General features: G+C 58.1%; 8 protein-coding genes across 8 annotated transcripts; all 8 read left to right on the plus strand.

Moving 5' to 3' along the window:
* Window positions 1–147: 147 nt before the first annotated feature.
* BXZ73DRAFT_92503 (MFS general substrate transporter) lies at window positions 148–2,309 on the plus strand (the record flags this gene model as incomplete). The annotated part of the gene is made up of 11 exons (XM_048026378.1): window positions 148–336; window positions 395–432; window positions 494–509; window positions 563–699; window positions 755–983; window positions 1,036–1,468; window positions 1,526–1,632; window positions 1,691–1,793; window positions 1,855–1,946; window positions 2,008–2,115; window positions 2,175–2,309. The coding sequence occupies 11 exons, from the start codon at window positions 148–150 to the stop codon at window positions 2,307–2,309; spliced, it is 1,587 nt and encodes a 528-aa protein (XP_047873302.1).
* A 712-nt stretch (window positions 2,310–3,021) lies between these two features.
* On the plus strand, window positions 3,022–4,311 carry BXZ73DRAFT_81092 (uncharacterized protein; the record flags this gene model as incomplete). Its single annotated transcript, XM_048023424.1, has 7 exons — window positions 3,022–3,089; window positions 3,170–3,239; window positions 3,358–3,525; window positions 3,577–3,628; window positions 3,718–3,830; window positions 3,883–4,138; window positions 4,181–4,311. The coding sequence occupies 7 exons, from the start codon at window positions 3,022–3,024 to the stop codon at window positions 4,309–4,311; spliced, it is 858 nt and encodes a 285-aa protein (XP_047873303.1).
* Window positions 4,312–7,034: 2,723 nt separating this feature from the next.
* BXZ73DRAFT_105847 (uncharacterized protein) lies at window positions 7,035–7,764 on the plus strand (the record flags this gene model as incomplete). Its single annotated transcript, XM_048016405.1, has 4 exons — window positions 7,035–7,324; window positions 7,348–7,384; window positions 7,445–7,630; window positions 7,693–7,764. The coding sequence occupies 4 exons, from the start codon at window positions 7,035–7,037 to the stop codon at window positions 7,762–7,764; spliced, it is 585 nt and encodes a 194-aa protein (XP_047873304.1).
* A 345-nt stretch (window positions 7,765–8,109) lies between these two features.
* On the plus strand, window positions 8,110–9,962 carry BXZ73DRAFT_105848 (uncharacterized protein; the record flags this gene model as incomplete). Its single annotated transcript, XM_048016406.1, has 7 exons — window positions 8,110–8,241; window positions 8,551–8,701; window positions 8,758–8,993; window positions 9,060–9,218; window positions 9,280–9,405; window positions 9,501–9,562; window positions 9,782–9,962. 7 exons carry the CDS (start codon window positions 8,110–8,112, stop codon window positions 9,960–9,962), a joined length of 1,047 nt encoding a protein of 348 aa, XP_047873305.1.
* Window positions 9,963–10,333: 371 nt separating this feature from the next.
* Window positions 10,334–13,194, plus strand: BXZ73DRAFT_105849 (uncharacterized protein; the record flags this gene model as incomplete). The annotated part of the gene is made up of 9 exons (XM_048016407.1): window positions 10,334–10,567; window positions 10,621–10,725; window positions 10,798–10,880; window positions 10,972–11,620; window positions 11,656–12,012; window positions 12,068–12,328; window positions 12,465–12,626; window positions 12,698–12,777; window positions 12,897–13,194. 9 exons carry the CDS (start codon window positions 10,334–10,336, stop codon window positions 13,192–13,194), a joined length of 2,229 nt encoding a protein of 742 aa, XP_047873306.1.
* Window positions 13,195–15,081: 1,887 nt separating this feature from the next.
* On the plus strand, window positions 15,082–17,125 carry BXZ73DRAFT_92506 (ABC1-domain-containing protein; the record flags this gene model as incomplete). The annotated part of the gene is made up of 8 exons (XM_048026379.1): window positions 15,082–15,101; window positions 15,186–15,247; window positions 15,541–15,720; window positions 15,777–15,862; window positions 15,925–16,413; window positions 16,466–16,573; window positions 16,625–16,777; window positions 16,835–17,125. The coding sequence occupies 8 exons, from the start codon at window positions 15,082–15,084 to the stop codon at window positions 17,123–17,125; spliced, it is 1,389 nt and encodes a 462-aa protein (XP_047873307.1).
* Window positions 17,126–17,472: 347 nt separating this feature from the next.
* On the plus strand, window positions 17,473–18,543 carry BXZ73DRAFT_105851 (uncharacterized protein; the record flags this gene model as incomplete). Its single annotated transcript, XM_048016408.1, has 2 exons — window positions 17,473–17,792; window positions 17,841–18,543. The coding sequence occupies 2 exons, from the start codon at window positions 17,473–17,475 to the stop codon at window positions 18,541–18,543; spliced, it is 1,023 nt and encodes a 340-aa protein (XP_047873308.1).
* A 1,640-nt stretch (window positions 18,544–20,183) lies between these two features.
* On the plus strand, window positions 20,184–21,217 carry BXZ73DRAFT_53796 (uncharacterized protein; the record flags this gene model as incomplete). Its single annotated transcript, XM_048021069.1, has 2 exons — window positions 20,184–20,852; window positions 20,909–21,217. The coding sequence occupies 2 exons, from the start codon at window positions 20,184–20,186 to the stop codon at window positions 21,215–21,217; spliced, it is 978 nt and encodes a 325-aa protein (XP_047873309.1).
* Window positions 21,218–21,297: the final 80 nt, after the last annotated feature.

The raw sequence follows: 21,297 nt of genomic DNA on the forward strand, positions 1-21,297 counted from the left end.
CGAGCCGTCTGGTCCCACACCTCGACTTATCTCTGCTCCGCCCCGCACTGCTTCCCTCCCTTTTCCGCCCGCATCCTTCAAAACCTCGCACCTGCATCCTCTCACCCCCTCCGTGCCCCGCAAGTCATCCAACACATAATGTCCGACATGCGCGAGAAGAGCCTCGAGCCCATCGACGTCGAGACGAAGGGCGGTAAGGATATGGAAACGCCGGTACCCTCCGCCTACTCTTCCACTGCCGATCTCTTCGAAACCGGAACCGTCGACCCAGTATACCAAGCGAAGGCGCGGATCCTCAATGCTACGATGCAGGAGATGGGTATGGGGAAGTACCAGGTGTGCTGCGTTGCTTTTCGGGAGCGTGTACATGAACGAACGAGCTACAATTTTTCAGTGGTGGCTTTTCGCGATCGCCGGCTTCGGATGGTTCGCGTACGTTTGTCCTCTTCGTTCGCGCGTCTTCCTCCGTTTGACGCCTCGCGTTTGTTTACAGCGACAGCGTGTGGCCTGTAAGTGCGGCGCGCGGGCGTACTTCCAGGATTGGCTGACACCCCACCAACAGCTTCTGAGCGGACTGATCCTGAGCCCCGTCCTCAGTGAATTCCAGTTCAGCAGCCCTTTCCTCTCACTCGCGCAAAACGTCGGGCTACTCGTCGGAGCGATCTTCTGGGGACTTGGATGCGACATCTGGGGAAGGAGGTTCGTCCATTTCGTTCTCTCACTTCTCTGCACCCTCCAACCATATCGCGAAAAGATGGTCATTCAACATCACGCTCTTCCTCGCGGGTGTCTTCGGTCTTGCGGCAGGCGGCGCGCCCAACTTCATCGCGCTCGCGTCTCTCCTCGCGGTGGTGGGTCTCGGAGTGGGTGGGAACCTCCCAGTGGATTCCGCGGTCTTCCTCGACTTCGTCCCCGGCTCGCACCAGTACCTCCTCACCATTCTCTCCATCTGGTGGTCCGTCGGCCAGCTCGTCGTCGACCTGGTGAGTCGCATCCGCCCAGTTGCGCCTCCCTCGCGCTCACTCGCGTCTCCAGATCGCATGGCCCCTCATCGCCAACTTCTCCTGCGACCCCTCCGCCCCCGCCGGCACCTGCACCCGCGCGGGCAACATGGGCTGGCGCTACCTCCTGTTCACCCTTGGGGGCATGACGCTCCTCCTGTGGGCGATCCGCTTCTTCGTGTTCCCGCTCGAGGAGTCGCCCCGCTTCCTCATCGGCCGCGGGCGCGATGCAGAGGCCGTCGCGGTTGTGCAGCGCGTGGCAAAGTTCAACGGGGTCGAATGCTCGCTCACGGTCGAGCAGCTGGAACGGGCGGGCGACGCGGCGCTCGATGCTGCAGGCCAAGACCAGGATAAGAAGGCGACGCGCGTCTTGAGCGAGAGCTCGGTGTTTACGGGGGAGCACGTCAAGGCTTTGTTCGCAACGCCGAAGCTTGCGTGGTCGACGTCACTGCTTATTGCTATTTGGTGTAAGTGTTCCCTTAGTGCGCGTGGGTTCGAATGGGTCTTGACACGGTTTTGGACAGGTATCATTGGTTTGGCTTCGACGCTGTACAACAGTTTCCTGCCTTTCCTCCTAGCTAGCCGCGGCGCAGAATTCGGCGACAGCTCATACAACATCACGTACCGCAACGTCCGTCCTCTTTCCCCGATGATCTCGTCTCCTTCCTGACCTTCCTCTACCACCACAGCAAGTCATCTTGGCCGTGATCGGCGTCCCCGGTGCGTTCTTCGCCGGGTGGCTCGTCGAGCAGCGCTTCGTCGGCCGCAAGGGCGCGCTGGCCATCTCCGCGGGCGAGTATTTCGCCCCCTCTCACGCCCGTCCATTATTCAACGACCCCCTCGCGTAACCTAGGGCTCACGGGTGTCTTTTTATTCGCGTCGACCACCGCGAGGAGCTCCAACGCGCTCCTCGGCTGGAACTGCGGCTACTCGTTCTTCAGCAACGTGAGCGGCCTTCCGCTCTGCGTGCGCGGGCGACGCTGACGTTCCACGGACGGACGCGCAGATCATGTACGGCGTCCTCTACGCCATCTCGCCCGAGCTCTTCCCCGCCAAGGACCGCGGCACGGGTAACGGGCTCACCGCGACCGCGACGCGCATCTTCGGCATCATTGTGCGTGCTCTGTCCGCCTCCCCCTACCTTCGCGCACAGCTGACACATAGGGACGATAGGCCCCCGTGATCGCGTTGTACGCCAACCTCGAGACCGCGGTGCCCGTCTACGTCTCGGGCGGGCTCATCATCGGCTCTGGGGCGCTCGCGCTCCTGCTCCCGTACGAGCCCGCGGCAAGGCCACCATTTAAGTAGATTTTAGACTTTAAAGGACACCGCACGCCGTGCGGCATGAACAAGGTAAGTATATTCGTGTGGACTGCGACCGCGACCATGTCGTGGTCGTGGACGCAAAATCGTGTAGAGTTTCTTCTTGCTTGCACATTCACGACATTTCGGGTGCATTATACATACCTTTGGATGGTGTACCTGTAGATACCGCTGCTGTTTGTTGGTCGCTCCATAATGTCGGTATGATCTATGGACGACGATGTCATGAAATGAATGAAATCCCTCTTCCTCTCACCATGGACCCCTAGTCGTCGTTCTCCGTGTCTCCATTGCTGAAGATAGCGTCACGATCAATCGGTACACGGTTTTTGCATCAGGTAGGTCTGTGTGTCAAGCGGGGTCTGGCAGCTCTAACTCATGCCTCCCCCAGATCGCTGTCCTCTCCCTTTGTTACTCTGCCCACCTTCGTCGACACCAACAAATCTACTAATCACTAGTAGCGTGACGGTCGTTCACTTCCTCTACATCTAAATACCATGGTTACTCTACGCAACACTCAACACACAAGGGGACGCTCCTTACAGCACTAACGAGGACGCAGAGAATGAAGTTGGTGCTGTGCCATACGAGTACTCGGCGCCACTGACTCCTCCGTCCTGAAGGCACGTCCAGCGCGTTGACTTGTCCCTTGGCAGTCAATAATCGAATCAATTATCAAGAATGCCACATTTGAACAATGGAGACTAGTGGCTCCCCTCCCAAGAACGTGAATGTTACTATTACGTACATGTATGCATTGCAGTGGTGCGTCGAATGACGAACGGTACGATCTGGTTAACCACCACCCGTCGACGACGTTCCCTGCATGTGAGGTCCATATTCAGGCCTCAAACATTTGAACTCTTGAGCGGGAGCGCGCCTAGTAGTAGTACTAGTACTATACTAGGTGTACCCGTGAGTGGTTGAAGCGCTCACTCCTAGCTCCTCCGTCGCTCTCGTCGACCTTCCCCTGAAGCTTCGTTCTCCTCATACTCTGCTTACCTCCATCATGTCGCCCACGTCCTCTAAATAGCCCCTCAACTCTCCAAGTTTGGGACTCATCGTCTGGGCTATACTCGACTTGCTTTGGGCCTTCCTCCGCGATGCGGGCAAATTGCTTTGGAAGCGGGCCTTTGGTTCCCCAACGAAGACTGTGCCTAGGTTCAGCCCTGAATCTGCACAGGAAGGTACCATCGCTCTGGTTTGTACCACCGACTAGACTGCTATAATCGCTAGCTCATATTGCGTGTAGCTCGACAAGCTCTCATCGTGCTGTGTCGTCGACACCAAGTCCTGGAACACACGTGAGTAATGGTGCCGCACCGTGATGCAAGTGCTCATGGGTCCTGCGGATTAGTCGGTGCTGGCCCGTGTGAGCTTTTTGATAATATAGAGGACAAGAGTCCTTTGCCCGATGACTGGCTCCCCATCCCCACGAATATTAGCATTCGTTCCGCATTGTACGGCGATTCAGTGTACGGCCGCATTCTCAAAGGCAACGAAGTCGTGAGTTTTTCCCGCCCTCGACACTCTCTGCGCGTGCTGATTTCCGTTTCAGTTCTACAACGCGGCCACGCAGTTTGATTACCACCTTATTGTCCTCTCCCGGACGCGCCAGCCTGCCAAGGACTCGCCTGCTCAGAGTTCGAGCACGGCAGGAGTCGAAAACATGCAGTGGTTTCGTGGCCCCATCCCTTTCAGCTCCCCGTATCAATGCGCCATCGCCTACACGGGAAAGAAGCTGCTCCAACTCTTCCCCGACGGACGATTAGACTGCTCCGTTTTCCCCGGGGTCGATCTCAACGTGCTCGCTAGTATGGGCGAGACTTTGTCTATCTATATAACTTGGATCACAGCATCGCCGCCGCCTGCGTATCTGTCGACTCTTCGCTGTCCCGACCAAGGCGGTACAGCAACTACGAGCCGCTCCAGCCCACGGGAGGTCAATCTTGCGCCGGAGCCGAATCCTCAGACACCTTCGCCGTAGTCACGCACCTCTGCTCGTCCTCACGTGAGGCGCCGTTATATAATGTAGGAGCTTGTTACGATATTGTAGTCCTCCAAGGATGTTCGATACTTGTGTGTATGAACTTGTGCCCATGGAAGATATCTTGGGCACCGCGGTTTCCCAGGACAGCAAAAACCCTGAATCGACTCTCAACCTCTCCGACCTCACCTTCTTTGTCCTCCCGTAGTAGACGCTCGAAGAAATTATCCGCGGCCTCCCGTCTCCCTCTACCTCTATATTACGGCCCGTGTCCCCCGCGTCTCCATCCAATGTTTCTCAGTCTGCGTATTCCCTCGTAGTACGTTCCCATGCCCCTAATTCAATGTGTTGCCATCTTTCATAAATCAGAGAGCACATGCTAAACAGCCAATATTCGAACGTGGTTACAGCATACTGCTTCAGAACCGGCCAAGGAACGTGCATCATGAAGAACCACCGGAGATATCATTACAGACATGAATGCGCTATCCGCTGCATACCGCACAAGAAGACCGCAGGGCAATACGTGTCTATATTCACCTATTACCACGAGTCCGTATCCCACCTGTCTTCATCTTCGCTCGCCGAGAGCGAGGTATGATGGACGTCGGCGGAGCGACCATGGCGCCCCGTCTCCGCAAAGGTTTCCTAGCCCTGCGCGCGGGGCAAGACTGCTTGACCGAATGTTGTGCGTCCTCCCAGACACCCAGAAGAAGTCGATGTGTCCGTCTCTTCCCCACACAGACTTGTCTCATCTACTATTCCAAGCGTGCCCATCCTGGACACTAAGCCGTCCGAGGGAGCGACGCCTTCCATCTCGGACCTCGAGTTGCTAGACGCAGGTGCGTCGTCTGCAAGAGGTGGAGGGGCGTCGTTCTTGTCGCGGCCTTCATCTTGGATTGAAGACATCCACGAAGGGGGCTGGCTTACTTTCATCCATGTACGGTACGTTTGCAGCACCATAGTCATGGCGGTGACCGCGTCAATAGGGAGGTTGGTGAACATGGAGGGCTGAAAAGTGTCGTCTTCGAAGAGAGAGGACAGTCTCTTGCCGGTGACGATAATGGTGTCATGGTAGGGGGCGTGGAACGGGACGGGGCCCTCGATGTATCGGACGTCGTCGTGAGGGCCTTCGTTGCTCACTCTCGAGTCCCGGCACATCCTGCTAGGGAGGACAACTAGGTCATACTCAAACTGGATGCCGTCGTCATCGTAGTACTACAGACGTGACTCGTCAGCGCGAGTGGGGAACGTCGACGATTGGCGCAGACTCACATAGGCGAGATCACGGCGCTCATCGTCAGGGCAGGCCTCAAAGGACCAATCAACCCAGAATTGCCCGAGGATGCTCGCGTCCCTCGGAAGGGGAGCAACTCTCCCAAGGCGATACCCTGACAAGCCTATATTAACCGAGGAGCTCGGTGGACAAGCCAATTCACATAACACACCTTTAAAACAGACTCGGACTGCATAAATTCGTTGGGTCGGCATCGACCTTCGTCTTTGAAGCGTGTTGGGCCTTCTCGTCCTCTCCTTAGTCAGGGGCGACCCTGTGTGTGGAGTAATTGCGTAGAGCGACCATGGTGTATGGAGGCACGAGCAACCGTGACGCCACAGGCAGGATGGGAGATATCTCGATGCCTTGTAGGTGCGGAAGGAAGCGTAATAAGGCAGCTGAAGGAGGGGCGGAGGGAATGAGAGATGCCACCGGTCCCAAGGGGCCCGCTGTGAGATCGCAGCCACACAAAGGAGGCGTCCGCCGCCAGTACTCCCCGTGCTCATCGCTGCCATCTGGCAATTGCCTGTCTCATCTCTTCGTGCAGGCCCCCGCGAATGCGAGCAGATGCCGATTCGAGGTCCTGAATCTGAAGCTTTGAAACTTGAATGTTTGAGCTTGGTTGAACTTTTTGGAGCGGGAGCGCCCCAGATTCCTCCTTTGTGTGCTGACAAATCTGCGGTGTTTGCCGATGGGACCCGGCAGTTTCCCTCCTGTTCCACGTGCACGGCGATCACTATCAAGCCAATGCACTCGCACTTGCTCTCTTCCCCAGTCCACCCCTCTTCCCTTCTAACTCGTACCCCATTATCAAACTATCTTCCTCATAACGCGACCCGACATGTGTCAAATCTCGGATGCTGATGAAGCTAGCGGCGTGTTTTTAACGCAAATGAGTTTCATTGTTACTTACGGATCTCAACATCTGACCTCGACAAGTTAAGCTGTAATCATCTCGTTTTGAACACAACGGGCGAGCTGCGTACCTGACCTCTAAGACGTGCAAACCTCGTGGTTCTCAAACATGATGAACCATGGTCAGTCCACCCCACAACCACTACGAGGCTTGGAGGCGTGGACTCGAAGACTAACAAAGCCGCTTTGTGCTCTTGCCAGCATGCCAACCTTCCTCCGTCTCACCTACACCAGCCTTGCCTTCACTACCGCCACTGCGCCTCCGCCGCTGCAACTAGGAGCCACTAATGACCACCATGTCCCCTCGGCTCTCCTCGTCCTCCCTTACCGCTTCCAACTCGTCCACCACTGATGCTTTGCGCACCCTTCATCCCGATGCTACTTCCCCATCGACATTACGGGCGTTTCGAGACGCCTTCACCACGGAACCCGCGGAAAACGACGGGGTTGCCCAAATCCGGACATTCTTCGCAATCTGGAGCCACCAAGCGAGTCCGGAGACCCTAAGAGACCTTTCTGGTTTCTCCACCATATGACCGGGGTCCAGCATCTTATCCTCCACGTACCCCTGGGGCAATGCCGCGTCCCGCTCGGCCGTCTCCGCAGCCTCGTCTCGCTCAACACCGACGCCGCATTACTCCGCGCGCTAAGTGCACCGCTGCCCCCGCTTCGCGCGCTGAGCGTGTACGTGCGCGCGGGGGCGGACGAGCACGCGGCGTATCGCAGGATATCGCGCCTGTTCGAGACCACCCTCACGCGGCTGCGGGTCATGCGTTCGTGGACGGAGGAGCAGAGTTTCGCGGAGGACTCTCCGGCGCGCGTGTGCGCTACGCTCGGGATTGTAGGCTGGAGTATTTGGAGGTGCTCGACTTGGCGGCGGAGGTACGTCTCCTTTGCGCGGTTGTGGAGGCACAGTTTTCAACCTGTCTTTGCGTGCTCCAGTCGACGGTCGAGCTCGGAGAACTGAATGCCGACGCTGTAGCGGGAAGCTCGGTTCAGGACGATGTTGGCTCAAAGTGCGCAAACCTTCGCCTCCTGGCATGGCTGCCTGCATGGCACAAGTCGATATACAAGGGCTCATCATCGTTCGACGACGTGGTGCTGGGGTATCAGGCGGACCTGCTCACTGTTCTTGCCCCGATTAGGGTCCTGCTATACATCTCACGCACGGATGCTGTGTTTGCGTGGAGCAAGGGACCAACGCACACTTCTATCCCGAAGGGACTGTCGAGATTGATGATGAAGAGTGGCGGAAGGCGTAAAGTGAGTGTCCCATGTACGAGGTTATGTACTAGCTCGTTGTAAGACTATTATACCATTTCGATCTCTTCATAAGAACTCGGTTTGGTGCGCTCAAGTACATCATCACGATACACATCCAACCGGTGTACGCTTGTGCATATCGCATGATGAGGGGGATGTGTGTGCATGTTACTTATAAACAGAAGACTTGGAAAACAATGACAAATAACGCGTGCGCGTTCTCAGCGCCTGTTCCATAGCACGCGGCGCGGGCCGCGTAATTGTGCTCGTTTGCCTACTTGTCCTCCTCCCCCTCCTCCTTCTCCTCCTCTTCCATCTCCCCTTACCCTCGCACATTTATGACGATGTCTGCTCCTATGGCAGTTGACAAAGCTAAGGGACCAAAGCTTGATATCGACGAGTTCCTCACTCTTGCCATCTCCGAGACGCCACAAGAGTTGCACTTGTTCTTCGATCTTTCCGGTCACTGTACAGCCGTAAGTACGTAGATCTTCTACTGCATGCTTTCAAGTTATTTCCGAGAGGATTCTGGAAGATTTGTGCTCGGTGAACTGCGCGGATACCTTACTGTTGAGCGGCACTCCGCTCATGGTAAGGTATACGCGGAGATCGCTTTTCGAGGTCGCATTACTTGGGCGCGCATACGGTCTGGACATGCACATATATGCGTATTTAATCGTTTTGCCGTATGACGCCCCATCTGGTTGTTGAACTCGCCTGAAATGCCTTCGAATGTCATGGGTGCGAGTAAATGCTGATCGTAGCTTCACAGACTCTGGCACCAGCTGACGAACAAGCTCTTCGAATTCTTCGACCATCCGCTCACACGAGCATACCGCGTCGATGTCTTCAACAAGTTCGTACGCGACTTCGAGTCTAAGCTCAATCAACTGAGGCTAGTGGAGATGGGCGTGAAGGTCTCTCGGGAAATCGACAGTGCGTCCCTTGCATCATGATCGTCGGTGCCGTCACTCATCTCGGCCCGCTGACAGACCCCGCAACGCATCTGCAATTTCTGACGGACCTCCTCGGGCGGGTCAACACGGAAAAGGCACCTGAGGCACACGTCCTCCTGCTTGCAACGCTCGCGCACGCGAAGCTCCTATACGGCGATCACGAGGGAACCAAGAATGATATCGATGCGGCATGGAAGATCCTGGACGAGCTATCCGGCGTTGACCCGTCCGTGAACGCCGCGTACTATGGCGTCGCCGCAGACTACTACAAGGTGCGTGTCCTTGGCCACTTTGTTACGTCACGACGCGGAACTCAAACGGTATCTGCGGGGGTCCAGTCGAAAGCGGAATATGCCCCGTACTACAAAAATTCGCTCCTCTATCTCGCGTGCATCGATCTCGCAAAGGACCTCACCCCGGAGGAGCGCGTACTGCGTGCGCACGACCTGGGGCTCGCCGCCTTCCTGGGTGACACGATCTACAACTTTGGTGAATTGGTACGCCGCCGATCCTGCCCCATTTCCGTCCCGCGCGACTCATATGGCAGTCCGGCCACAGCTCATGCACCCCATTCTGGACGTGCTCGACAACACGGAGCACGAGTGGATCAAGAAACTGTTGTTCACATTCAACGAGGGCAATATCGGCAAATTCGAAGCTCTCGCGCCCCTGTTCCCGAAAGAGGTGTGCATGTCTGACTGGCTGAGTGCGCGGGTCCATGCTCACCTGTGACCTTTGCTTGTTGTGCACGACCTACGCGCGGTGCGACCAACGTGCAGAAAATTCTGCTGGACAACTTCCCCTTCCTGCGACAGAAGATCTGCTTGATGGCGCTCATCGAGTCCGTGTTCAAGCGTGGGGCATATGATAGGACGATGTCATTCCAGACCATCTCCGAAGAGACGCGACTACCTTTAGACGAGGTGGAGCACCTGCTGATGAAGGCATGAGGTGCGTTGCAGGTTCGAGCGGCCACAGGCTGGCCCTCGTGTTCGCTCTCCTGTGGCCGCTCTTCACCGTTTACCCGCTTCACTGTGGCACCCACTCACCTGCACCACAGTTTGAAACTCATCAAGGGCTCGCTCGACCAGGTGGACGCGAAGGCGCAGATTACGTGGGTGCAGCCGCGGGTGCTCTCGAGGGAGCAAGTTGCACAGCTTGCGGAGAGGCTGAGCGTGTGGAACTCGAAGCTGCACATGGTGGAGGAGCGGATTGCCCCAGAGGTGCTCGTGAGCAGCTGAACGCTGTCGTAGCGAATGTACAGTAGCATTGGACCCTTAATGTATCCCGTTAGTGAGCATGAGCCGGCGGTGAGCGAGCGTCGAGGATGTGGCCGAGAGCGAAGCGAGCGGGGACGGGTTTGGCGCGTGCAGCAGGCTTTGTGCGCGACGGCCACCTTGCGGCGGGCGCATGTCCATCAACACGTTCCGCACATCCCAAGTGCCCCCAACGTGTCCTCAAGCTCCTTCATTTTCCCATCTTCTGGTATCGCGCCTCTCGGCTTCTCTCGCCTGCGCTGCGCCCACTGCGAACTTGAGAGCTCAAAGCACACCGGCCGCCCTCGCCGCCCTCCTCATAACCAGCTGCACGACGCCCTCTTTCGCCAGCCACCATGGCCTCCAGCACCCCCTCGACGTCCACACAGCCCTACTCGTCGACCTTTTCGTTCACCCACCCTTACCCCCCACCATCTGCCGCGTCGACGTCCGCCGCCGCCGCCAGCAGCAAACCCCAGCGCCGCGTCTCGCTCGCCCTCCCCTCCTCACCCCGCGTCTTCCCCGCCTGGAGCTTCCGGGACGATACCGGCGTCGGAGTTCACTCCGGCGATGCCGACGAAGACGATGCCGTCGAGAAGCGGGGGAAGATGCGCCGGATAGCGTCCGACGACGCCGACGGCAGCGAGCCCACCCGGGTGCCGCCGTCCCGTCCGACAAGCCGGAGAAGAAGGCGCGGAAGAAGTGGACGATGGAGGAGACGCAGATGCTCGTCGCCGGCTGCAACAAGGTGCGTCTCTTTCGTCTGGGTGTGTGCGCGGAGCGGGCGGTCTGACCGACGACGGTGCGGTGCTGCTCCTAGTGGGGGGTCGGGAACTGGAAGTCCATCCTCAACGACCCCGAGTTCAGATTCGACGGCCGGTCGCCAGTCGATCTCAAGGACAGGTACGTGTCTCTGCCTTGATTGCCCGCCGTCTTTGGAGCGGTCGGGAACGGCTGTCTCCTCGCCAACCGCGGTCGCTGACTTGCACCCCAGGTTCCGCACGTACTACCCCGATGCTTACCGGCAGCATTACCCCAACGCCAAGACCCACCTCTCGTCTAAAGTGCGCTCCGCGCTGCCCGACGGCTCGTCCATCTTCGAGAAGACGCGGAGCAAGAAGCGTCGGCCATTCACCGAGGAAGAGGACCGCGCACTCAAGGCCGGCTACGACAAGCACGGCACCGTGTGGGCGACGATCGTGAAGGACCCTATTTTCCAGGCGCAGAACAGACGATCCACCGATCTTCGAGACCGTTTCCGCAACGCGTTTCCGGACCTCTATCAGGCTGCTGGGTACAAGCCGCGCAACACGACCAAGAAGAAGAGGGACACTCCGCCGCAGCCCGCACGGGCTGCCACCGATGACGCACTCGCGATGAGCAGTTCCGCCGGCCCCGTGCGCAGGAAACGCCGTCACACCGACCAGGGCCTCTTCCGGGGCGGCACCAAGAGCGTCCCAGAGAGCGCGAACGTCTCCGAGGACGAGGAGAGCTCGGAGGACGAGGACGGCCCGGCGCCGTTCTTCAAGGAGAGCGCGTCGCAGACGGACGAGATGATGAGCCCCGCGCCGACGACGACCGAGGTGGAGATGCAGACTCTGGACTCGCTCAATGACACCCTAACCATCCCCGACTGGACCCCAGTTCGTCCCTTTCCGAGATGACCGACTCCTCGCAGTCACAGACTTGGTCGTCAGGTGTCGACACGCCCGTGCACTCTACTAGCGCATGGTCGACGGCCACCAACGCGGCGTCCCCCACCTCTTCGCATATCTCCGCCACCGACTACTTCAACAACTCCCCATTCCACCGGCGGAACGAGTCGGGGCCCATGATCGGCAAGTCCGCCTGGGGTCCGCAAGACTGGTTATCCGCGAACCCCCGACTGGAGCCTTCATCGAGTGGTTCCTCTTCGTACGTCGATGGCTTCTCTCCCGCGCCATCGTCCCCCTTCTCCTTCGCGCACCTCAACCACGGCGTCCTCGACCGCTACGACCTCTTCCCCACGTCATTTGCCCACGACTTCGCGTCGGAGGTAGGCGTCGGAGACACCCACTCCACATTCTCCGACCCGGAAATGTTGCACCAAGCAGCTTCCGCGGGTTACGCACCACTCGAACTACGCCGGCGACCTGATCTTCGGTGCGCGCTCGCACCAGCCCCAACAGTCGGCAGACTACGGCCCTGGCTTCGGCTTCGGAAGTGCAGGTCTAGGCCTGTCAGGCCTACAACCTCCCTCGACCATGCGTACACCTGCACTCCCCGGCATCGACGAGATTGAGCTTGCATCGATCACCCTGGACGACGAGGCGGATATGGCCGTGCCCATGGAAGAAACCGTTGACACCGCAGTACCCCCGGACAGCAAGAGCCCTGACCGACTCTCAACCTCTCCGACCTCACCTCCTTCGCGCTCCCGCAGCAGACGCTCGAAGAAATTATCGGCCTCACTCAAGGATCCACGTCACGCCTCCCGGGACCCCACAGACGCACGGACACGACCGGATGGCGCGCATGCAGCACGCCGGGGTGCCCATGTCCGTTTCGCACAACCGCTCCATCTCTGTCCCGCCCTCGGAGCACCGCGCGTACGACCCGCGCACGGCCGTGCCGCAGCCGCAGTCGGGCCAGATCCGGCCCAAGTCGCTCGTGCCCCCGACGCGCTCGATGTCGCTCATGGACTACCTCCCGCTCCACGCCACCGCGGGCGGCCAGCCCAGCCACACGCACACCCCGCGCCTCCCGACCCGAACGCGATGTTCTCGTCGCTCGCACAGTCCGCGGCCGAGATCTGGAAATCGTACGCGCCCGCGTCGAACCTGGCGGCCGCGACGCCCAGTGCGAACGCGGGCGGGGACCTGCCTTTCCTCGACCTGCACTACTACAACGGGCGAGCGGCGCGAACGAGGCACCGGGCAGCGAGGACGCCACGCAGGCGCAGGCCCTCGACCTTGCTCAGTCATTCGCGATGCAGAGCAAGACGCTCTCGGGGCTCCCACCGTCGCTGACACAGCACATCCCGATGTTCCAGAGTTGGCAGAGCGCGTTGAGCGGAGCGCAGGCGCAGGGCGTCGGAGCGGGCGCGGCCTCGCCCTCGGGGATGCGCATGGTGTCGGCGCACCAACGCGGACAGAGCGTGGTCTCGCCGCAGGACCTGCTCCTCATCAAGGGCGACAATAAGCGGAAGCGGTCGAGCTGGGATGGAGGCCCGCGGTGAAGCTGAAGGACGCGTTGCGATTTGTGAGTGTGTTCCTGTTGGTGCTCTCAAGCGTTCTCTCCCCCCTTCTCCCATTCCCATGCATATTTCTGTTGGCTCCCTCTGCCTGTGTCCGCGTATTTTCTGATTCGCGTATCGTCTTCCTTTGTTTCCGCCTCCCTCTGCCTCTATATTACGGCCCCGTCTCCCCGCGTCTCCATCCACTGTCTCCCAGTCTGCGTATCGCCCTCATAGTACCCGCCCCCATGCCCCCGACTCATGTTACCCGCCCACTGCTTTCCTCCCCAAGTTCTCGTGTTCACAGACCTTCGTGCCCCCGTCCCCGCTCTGCTGGACGTACTCAGCGACCCTCAGCACTTAGCCCTCTCCTAGTTCTCTCTCGACTGCAGTCGACCTCCAGCCTTCCACTGCTCGCGCCGCGGCTGTCCGCCCCCGCCCCCTCCCTCCCGCCTCCGTCTCTGATTCTGTTCTCACTCATCGTCTCCTGCATATCGCATCGCTCGCCAGCATCGTCTACCCACTTACGCCCCGTCATGTTTATCATACCTATCTCAATGCATCACACGTCGTTGACGTTGACCTCCGATCGCGCTCGAAACAGAGGGTCCGTGATCCACATTGATTGCAAGAGGTTTCCACTTGGCCTTTTCTTGGCCCTCATCGTGCTCTGTACTGGACGCCCATCCCTTGTCCTTATGTCCGACTCCCGTGCACCCCCACCCTTACGGTGCGCGGCCATGACTTCTCTTTTGCCGGTCTCGCAGCTGGTCGACCTGACTTTGTTGGACGTAGATTAATGACACATTGCTCCGCAGACGGGTGACCGCGCACAGTTGCAGCCCAGGGTGCATCGCGCATTAGTTTGTCCATCTCCCAGACCGGAGTAGACGTCATGCAGTGGGGGTGGGCGAAATTGCTACTAAGACATCGGAATGAGCTTTAGGATGATGTAACTGTAGTGCTTGATTTCAGGACGTGAAGGGTATGCATCGAGGTTGCAATTGGATGCTTTCATGGGTCCGACTGACTTCCCGGCGCTGCATGGCACGATATGTGTGTCGGTTCCGGGCCGGTTTCCCGTGCGCGTCATCCGTGCCACTGTCGCGTCGTGGATAACTCACAGTTCGTGTCACCTTCCTTTGCTCCTCCTCATTCAGGCCTCAAAGCTTCATATCATCTCCAGGGGCGTGTCGCCTGCTTGTCATGCTCACTGCAACATAATCGTCACACGATGCCTCCCGGACCTGCATACAACTGGTTCTGTGTGGCCCATTCGATCGTCGACATTCTCTCACACTCCGCGCAAATCCGTGCCAGCCAGCTCTCAAGAGCGGGAGGATCCTGGGCGCGGCACGCGCGTCATTGAAGCGCAAAAGGGACGAAGCATATCCGATTGGAACGCGTGTGGAGGAGGGGTGGGAGGAACGTGCCAATGAGGCGAAGCAGACCCCAATCTTTGTTCCGCGGGCACTTGCTTTTGAACCAGACAAGGTATGTTCTAGTTGACCGTAGAGGTGGATGTCCTAGGCTTAGAAACTTTTCTCCTAGACGTCTCAGGAGCCGCGTGAAAGTTCTGCTCCCTACGCCAGATCATCAACCAACCTGCAGACCAAGGTATGCTTCCGCCTGTCCTATCCTTCTGCATGTTTTGAGTCCGTCAAAAGCAGCCCCCGCTTGGTGCAGTTAGCCCTTCGGGTTCAGCGCCACCAACAGACCTAGTGACTCCTGCTTTTACACCGGAACGCATAGAGGTGTCGGACACTCCATCTGTTCCCCTGCATAACCATACAATAGATCAGCCTATTGCTTGGAGAGTTCCTAGCCCTTCTAATATAGACATACTTCACAGAGAACCATCCATAGCAGATGACATTGGTCCTACCACCAATGTTTCAGGCCCGACAGAGGTGAGTCTGCGCTCTGTTTTACTGAGACCTTATAATCATCGTCGTGTAGGAAGTTGTCTTCACTCCCTCGGACCGTCCTCAAAGTCGTAACCTCCAGCCCTCCAAAGTTCCTTCCTCGCGAATAGGACGTCTGTTCCATTATGGAGGTGCGTTGTTCGACCTTCACGCGACGTCGAGGAGTAGGGCGGATCTGGTATACGCGACCTGGGCGACGGGTGTGCTTCGTAGTGAGGAAGTGCTGCAAAGTTTATCAGAAGCTACGAGGAACAACAGTGGTCACAGAAGTTGCACAGAAAACTCCTTCCTGACCCGTCCCTGCTATATGTGTAGCGTTCCGTCGGCCATTGCAGTTGTGGATGAGTCGTTTTTGTCTTGGAGTCATCCGAATCGTGCTCTTCCCCACTTCCAAGCAGGTTCTCATGAAGTCATTTATTCGCAGGTCTAGCCGCTTCGCTAGGATACGGCGCTGCGACGGAACTCATTCGTCGCTCAACGTCGTCAGACAAGACAGCAGCCGGCTCGCTCATGCTTACAGAAGCCAACGTCAAGCGTCTCGTGTCAAAATTGACGCAAATGCGTGGCGCCGCGCTCAAGATCGGTCAGTTCATGAGCATACAGGGTGAGTCATAACCCGCACACAACATGAGATGAACGCTGAAATGATCCCTGCGCAAGACAGTCATGCTCTACCACCCGAGTTAGAGGAGATTTTCCGCAGGGTCCAAGACAGCGCGAACTATATGCCGGACTGGCAGATGGAGGTGAGTCCCTGTCCCTCTTCCACGTCTTTCGTGTTTGACACGTCCGCTTTGCCGCCTTCCAGCAAGCGATGCGAGACTCCCTCGGGCCTTCATGGCAAGACAACTTCGCCTCCTTCGATCGCATCCCATTCGCCGCCGCCTCCATCGGCCAAGTGCACCACGCGACCCTCGCGGCCCATGCCTCGCCAACTGGTGCACCCGAGCGCGTCGCGGTCAAAGTACAGTTCCCAAATGTCGCGCGCTCGATCGCGAGCGATCTCGGATACGTGAAGGTGTTGCTCACCGCGGGCTCGATCCTCCCCAAAGGGCTTTTCCTGGACCGCACACTTGCAGTGATGAAGGAGGAGCTCGCGGACGAGTGTGATTATGCACGCGAGGCGGCTTTCGCTCGCCGCTTTGCGCAGGAGGATCACCTTGGAACAGATGCGCACTTCAAGGTGCCATGGGTATGGGAGGACAGCACGGACAGAGTGCTTGTCATGGAGTATGTTGAGGGCATAAGCGTGGGTGGATCAGATGTCGAGCGGTTGAGCTCGCAGGACAAGAACGACGTGAGTCGCTCTCCATGTTTTGCGTCCACGAAGCTCACACACGGGACAACAGATCGCTGCCCGTATTGTCGAGCTGTGTTTGCGCGAGCTCTTCCACTTCAGGGTGATGCAGACAGACCCCAACTGGTCTAACTTCTTGTGGAACCCTCTCTCGCGCAAGGTGACTTTTATTTTTCCCTCCCGGGATTGTCTCTGAGTTGGGTTTCTGCAGATTGAGCTCGTCGACTTCGGCGCGACGCGCGAGTACTCGAAAGAGTTCATCGACAACTGGCTCCGTCTTCTCTCTGCGGCCGTTGCCGAAGACCGAGAAGGCTGCATCGAGTGGTCGCTCAAGCTTGGTTACCTCACTGGCAACGAGAACGATGTACGACCCCTCCTCCTTCCCACCCTGCGCTTAACCCAGACTCAACTTCGCCTATAGACCATGCTCAATGCACACGTCGAGTCCATGACGCTCCTCGGCACGCCGTTCAACCCGCGCACCACACAACCGTTCACGTTCGGCCCCGGTTCGCCTTGGGCGGACATCACCGCACGTATCCGCGAGCAGATCCCGGTCATGGTTCAGCACCGCTTGACGCCCCCGCCCCGCGAGACATACAGTCTCAACCGGAAGCTGAGCGGCGCGTTCCTACTGGCCGCTCGTCTCGACGCGAAGGTCGACTGTCGCGTGCTGTGGGAGCGCGTCGTGAATGGGTACCGGTTTGGATGAGGGAGACGGCTAGGCGGCGTTGCTGGTAGTTGTGTACTGTTCGGTCGGTTGCTGAATTCAAACACTCCACTTGCTTTCTGTTCTCTGTCGTGCAACATGAAGGCCTCAGCTCACGGTCCCGTCGAAAGGACGGCATGTGCGAACAAACGCATTCAACGTCATCTGTGGCTTTCCTTGTCCTCACAAATGCACCTTTCGGCGAATCTTCACCAGCCTCCCTATATGAATCCTTCTCGCAGCCCAGTTTCTACCCCAATGACGACCTCATTCTCACTCTATGACACATTACTCCTACAACATTTTTGTCAATGGTCAGTGTCTGTGCCACTTGGGTTTCGCGCTCGTTCATGAATGATTGTTTGTCCAAGCCCTCACAGCAGATGCTCTACACCGACCGCGAGGGGCTTACCTCATCAACGAACGGCACACGCGACTCGGAATTCTGGTTTGACGATGGCAACATTGTTCTGATTGCAGGAGACGTACGGTTTCTATTCTACCAAGGCATCCTGGCCAAACATTCGCCCGTGTTCAAGGCACTGTTCTCGTTACCTCAACCTTCCCTTCCCGCGTCTGAGCCCCCCAGTCTCCCACAAGTCGCCATCTCCGACTCCGCAAATGCCGTGAGACACTTCCTCCGCGTCCTCGTCGTTGGACACCAGTCCTTGTACGTGGCCCACGCACCCCAATTCGGTCTCTACTCACCTCTCGGCAGCTCGCACGGCCGCAACCCCACCTTCGACGAGATCTCCGCCTGGATCCGACTGGGCCACAAGTACGAAGTCGAGTCCCTCGTCAAGTGCAGCCTCGACTTCCTCCGCCGCTACTTCTCCGACGACCCCCACCAGTGGTTCGCGCAGACGCTCCTCGCCCCGCCCGGCTGGCAGCCCGCGCACGCGATCGGCGTCGTCAACCTCGCGCGCCTCACCGGCGCCGCGTGGCTGCTCCCGACCGCGCTCACGGTGTGCTGCACGCTCGGGCCCGAGGTCGTCGACGGCGTCGCGCGCGAGGACGGCGGGCGGGAGACGCTCGCGCCCGCGGACCTCGGCCGGTGCTTCGCGGCGAAGGCGGCGCTCGCCCGGGCGGACGGCGCGAAGGTGCTCGCCGTGTTCCGCGACGAGGTCGCGCCGGGGTGCAGGGCGCGGTGGGCGTGCCGGAGGGTCCTGAGGCGGCTGATGGGGTGCGTGCTGAGGGGGGACCCACGCACGAAGCGGGTGGAGTGGTACGAGAGCTGGACGCCGTTCGTGGACGAGGTGGACGATCGGCGGGAGCTGTGTGGGTGGTGCTACAAGATGGTGACGGAGACGAGGCAGGACGCGCAGGAGAAGGATGTGTTCATGAGGTTGCCCGAGATCATGGGGGTGAAGGTCGAGGGGTGGGGCAAAGTCTTGAAGAGAGACTCAGTGGACGGGGCGTGAAAGTTTGAAGCGTTGTAACCGAATCTGTACCATCACTTGGCTGCTTGTTATGTAGAGGGAATACGGAATTCAGAACCCAGTAGAGATCGTTACGAACTCAGTCAAGGATCAAGCTCCTCATAAGGATGAGGAGCCGTGCGGTAGTATCCTCTTCGGTCCTCGTGCAGAATTGTAGAGGTGCAACAGCACGCTCGTTGTCCGAAGCCAGACAAGAACGGCAGATGTTGCCTGCTCGCAGGAAAACCAAGAAAGCTTACTATGAGACCTTCCAATGCAAACCCCGCCGTTTATCGCTTGGGCCTTACATAACCGGAACTTCTCGACAGCACCCTAGGTCGACATTGCATTGGACATTTACTGGTGGGCTCCATGCGGTTGGTGGGCTGTGGCAGGGGGGAAGCCAGCGCAAAGACGAATAGCTTGGTAGTGGTGATGGTGAGAGGAAACAGGCGAACTCGCTCACCTCCCGATCTCTCCCGACGCCTGAGCGCCGGCCTCAATCGACGCCCCTGTACGCCTCACTTTCCAATCCTCAGCATCCTCCCCAACATGATGGTCCGTCTATGCTCTCTCTCTCTCTAGATGAGGCGCTGTCACTATGTAGCTGGGTTACCAACTACGCACGGCCCAGTCGGTCGCCATCAAGCTTCGAGCCGCAAATTTTGAGCTCACAGGCATGCCTGGAGTTCTGGTTTGGAACGAGGTATGTACTACTCTTGCTCATTATGGAGCCAACGTCACAATGCCGATGAATTCCCATAGGCCTTTGTCCTCGTTTATCTCGTCCAGCTACGTGATGTGCGTGAACCTCTTCTGGGACACATCAATGGATATGAAGCCTGGGCTTCCGCAGGCGGACTGGAGCCTTTGCTAGTGATGCCGACCGTGCAGTTGGCATGCGCGTGAATTCTGGAGACTTGAACAGCATGACGCTGGGTCTATTTGGCGCTGCACCTGGCAAGACAACAACATTTATCCACTGTGCGTCATTTCAAGTCCCTGCGTGCTTGTGCGACTCTCGCTCACGTAGACTACCAAGAGGCAGACACAACTCCACGCTTCATCCACAGAATGCCTCTGCCAATATGACATGGTTCATTAGGTCGTCTTCATGAATGTCGTATTCAATAACAAACTCATCGATGGATTGGCCGAGGATTCGCCAACAGCGCGGTCACGTGACCCGCGTGCATGGTTGTAAACTCATGACGGCTTTCGGCTCGACATCTCCCTCACTTGATCACTCTGTCCTCTAGCAGAACTCAGGCCTCTATCTTTGAACAGGCTTCAACATGGGACCTTCCACGCGCTATCGCGCATCTTCTTCGATCGCGGGGAAACGTCGTGTAAGTCACTTCCTTGCTGTTGACACTCTGTCGTCGTCCAGGCTACTTACTATGCGGCCATTGCAGAGCGATCTCGACGCTCTTCGCGCCTTGGAGGAGCTACTAGCAGTGTACATGAAACAGAAGGCTCTTCAGAAGAAGGCTCTCCAGAAGAAGGTTCTACAGAAGATAGAGAGGCTAGCAGAGGCATCCACTGCTCGCGCCGACGGCGAGGCGCAACATCATACATGCCGTGAGTTGTGAACCTCTCTGAAAGATGCGCGTGGAGACTCACCACTGCGTGTATAAGACTTGATGTCCCTTCCTGAAGTCCTTTTCCCCGAGATCGTCCAGTATCTGGATGAGACAGACCTCGCCCGTCTGGCGAGAGCCTCTCGCGCCCTCCACATCCACACGGAGAACTTGCGGTACCGCATTGTCACGATTCGGTCATTTCACGGGCTTCTCTCGTTTCAAGAAGGTCTCCGAGCCACTCGCCCGGATCAGCGCGGGCGGACGAGGCGTCAGAGACTCCAATCAGTGTACGTTGGGTGGGAAAGCCCCTCTGCAAACGACCCGCAAGTGGGCTCTGCTCTCGCCTTTATCCTCGACAATCTCGCTCCCAAAGTCCGGTTGGAGCTTCAAATCACCGACGCTCATCCGTCATCGCGGCCTCGCGACACGTGGAACGTTTCCCTGCAGCACTACGGTGCCTCTCACTCGCACCTACGGGCCTCCTCCTGGGTGCTACAGCACTGTCGCAGCCCGGCGAAGAATCTAGTCGCACTCACCGTCGATCTGCTATCGACGCAAGACCATGTTCTCCACAGAATATCACATGCGTTCGACGATACTCTTCAGGACCTCCGTCTCTTCCGCAGGTTCCCGTCTTCTCCCCGCAACCAGTCCCCCATTCGGATCTGCGCCACGTTGTCAGTGAGGTCGCTGCGAAGGCTGTTCATCGAAGACTCCTGCGACGGAGGAGTAAGTCCTTCATCGGAAACGTGCTGATAATACACTGGCTGACCACCTTCGCTTAGGTCGACGTAGGCTTGGATGACGAGGATTTCGCTGTGCGACACGGATACGCGCTGCTCCCCGTAGCTGCTGACGGTGTTCCAAGCCTTGAAGTGCTCGTCTGGAGGCCAGCGTGGGTCAGAAGCGCCAATACCAATCTCGTGGAGGAGCAGACCAGCCGTTACCAGCATGAAATCGTCAACGTTCTGGACCCAGTGATTGTTGTGGTCCCTATCAGCGCCAACCAGGGCAGTGTGATGGTCGGGAAAGGTGGAAGGGAGAGGTCCGCCACAAGGAGCAACCTCGCACGGTACCGATGGATGCACCAGTGACGTGGCGTGGAACTCGGAGACGCAATTGGGGAGAGTAAGCGGCCTTTCTCCACGCCGTTGCACGGAGGTTATGTATGACT

Source organism: Epithele typhae (genome assembly GCF_022376455.1).
Source record: "Epithele typhae strain CBS 203.58 chromosome Unknown BXZ73scaffold_72, whole genome shotgun sequence".
NCBI lineage: Eukaryota > Fungi > Basidiomycota > Agaricomycetes > Polyporales > Epitheliaceae > Epithele > Epithele typhae.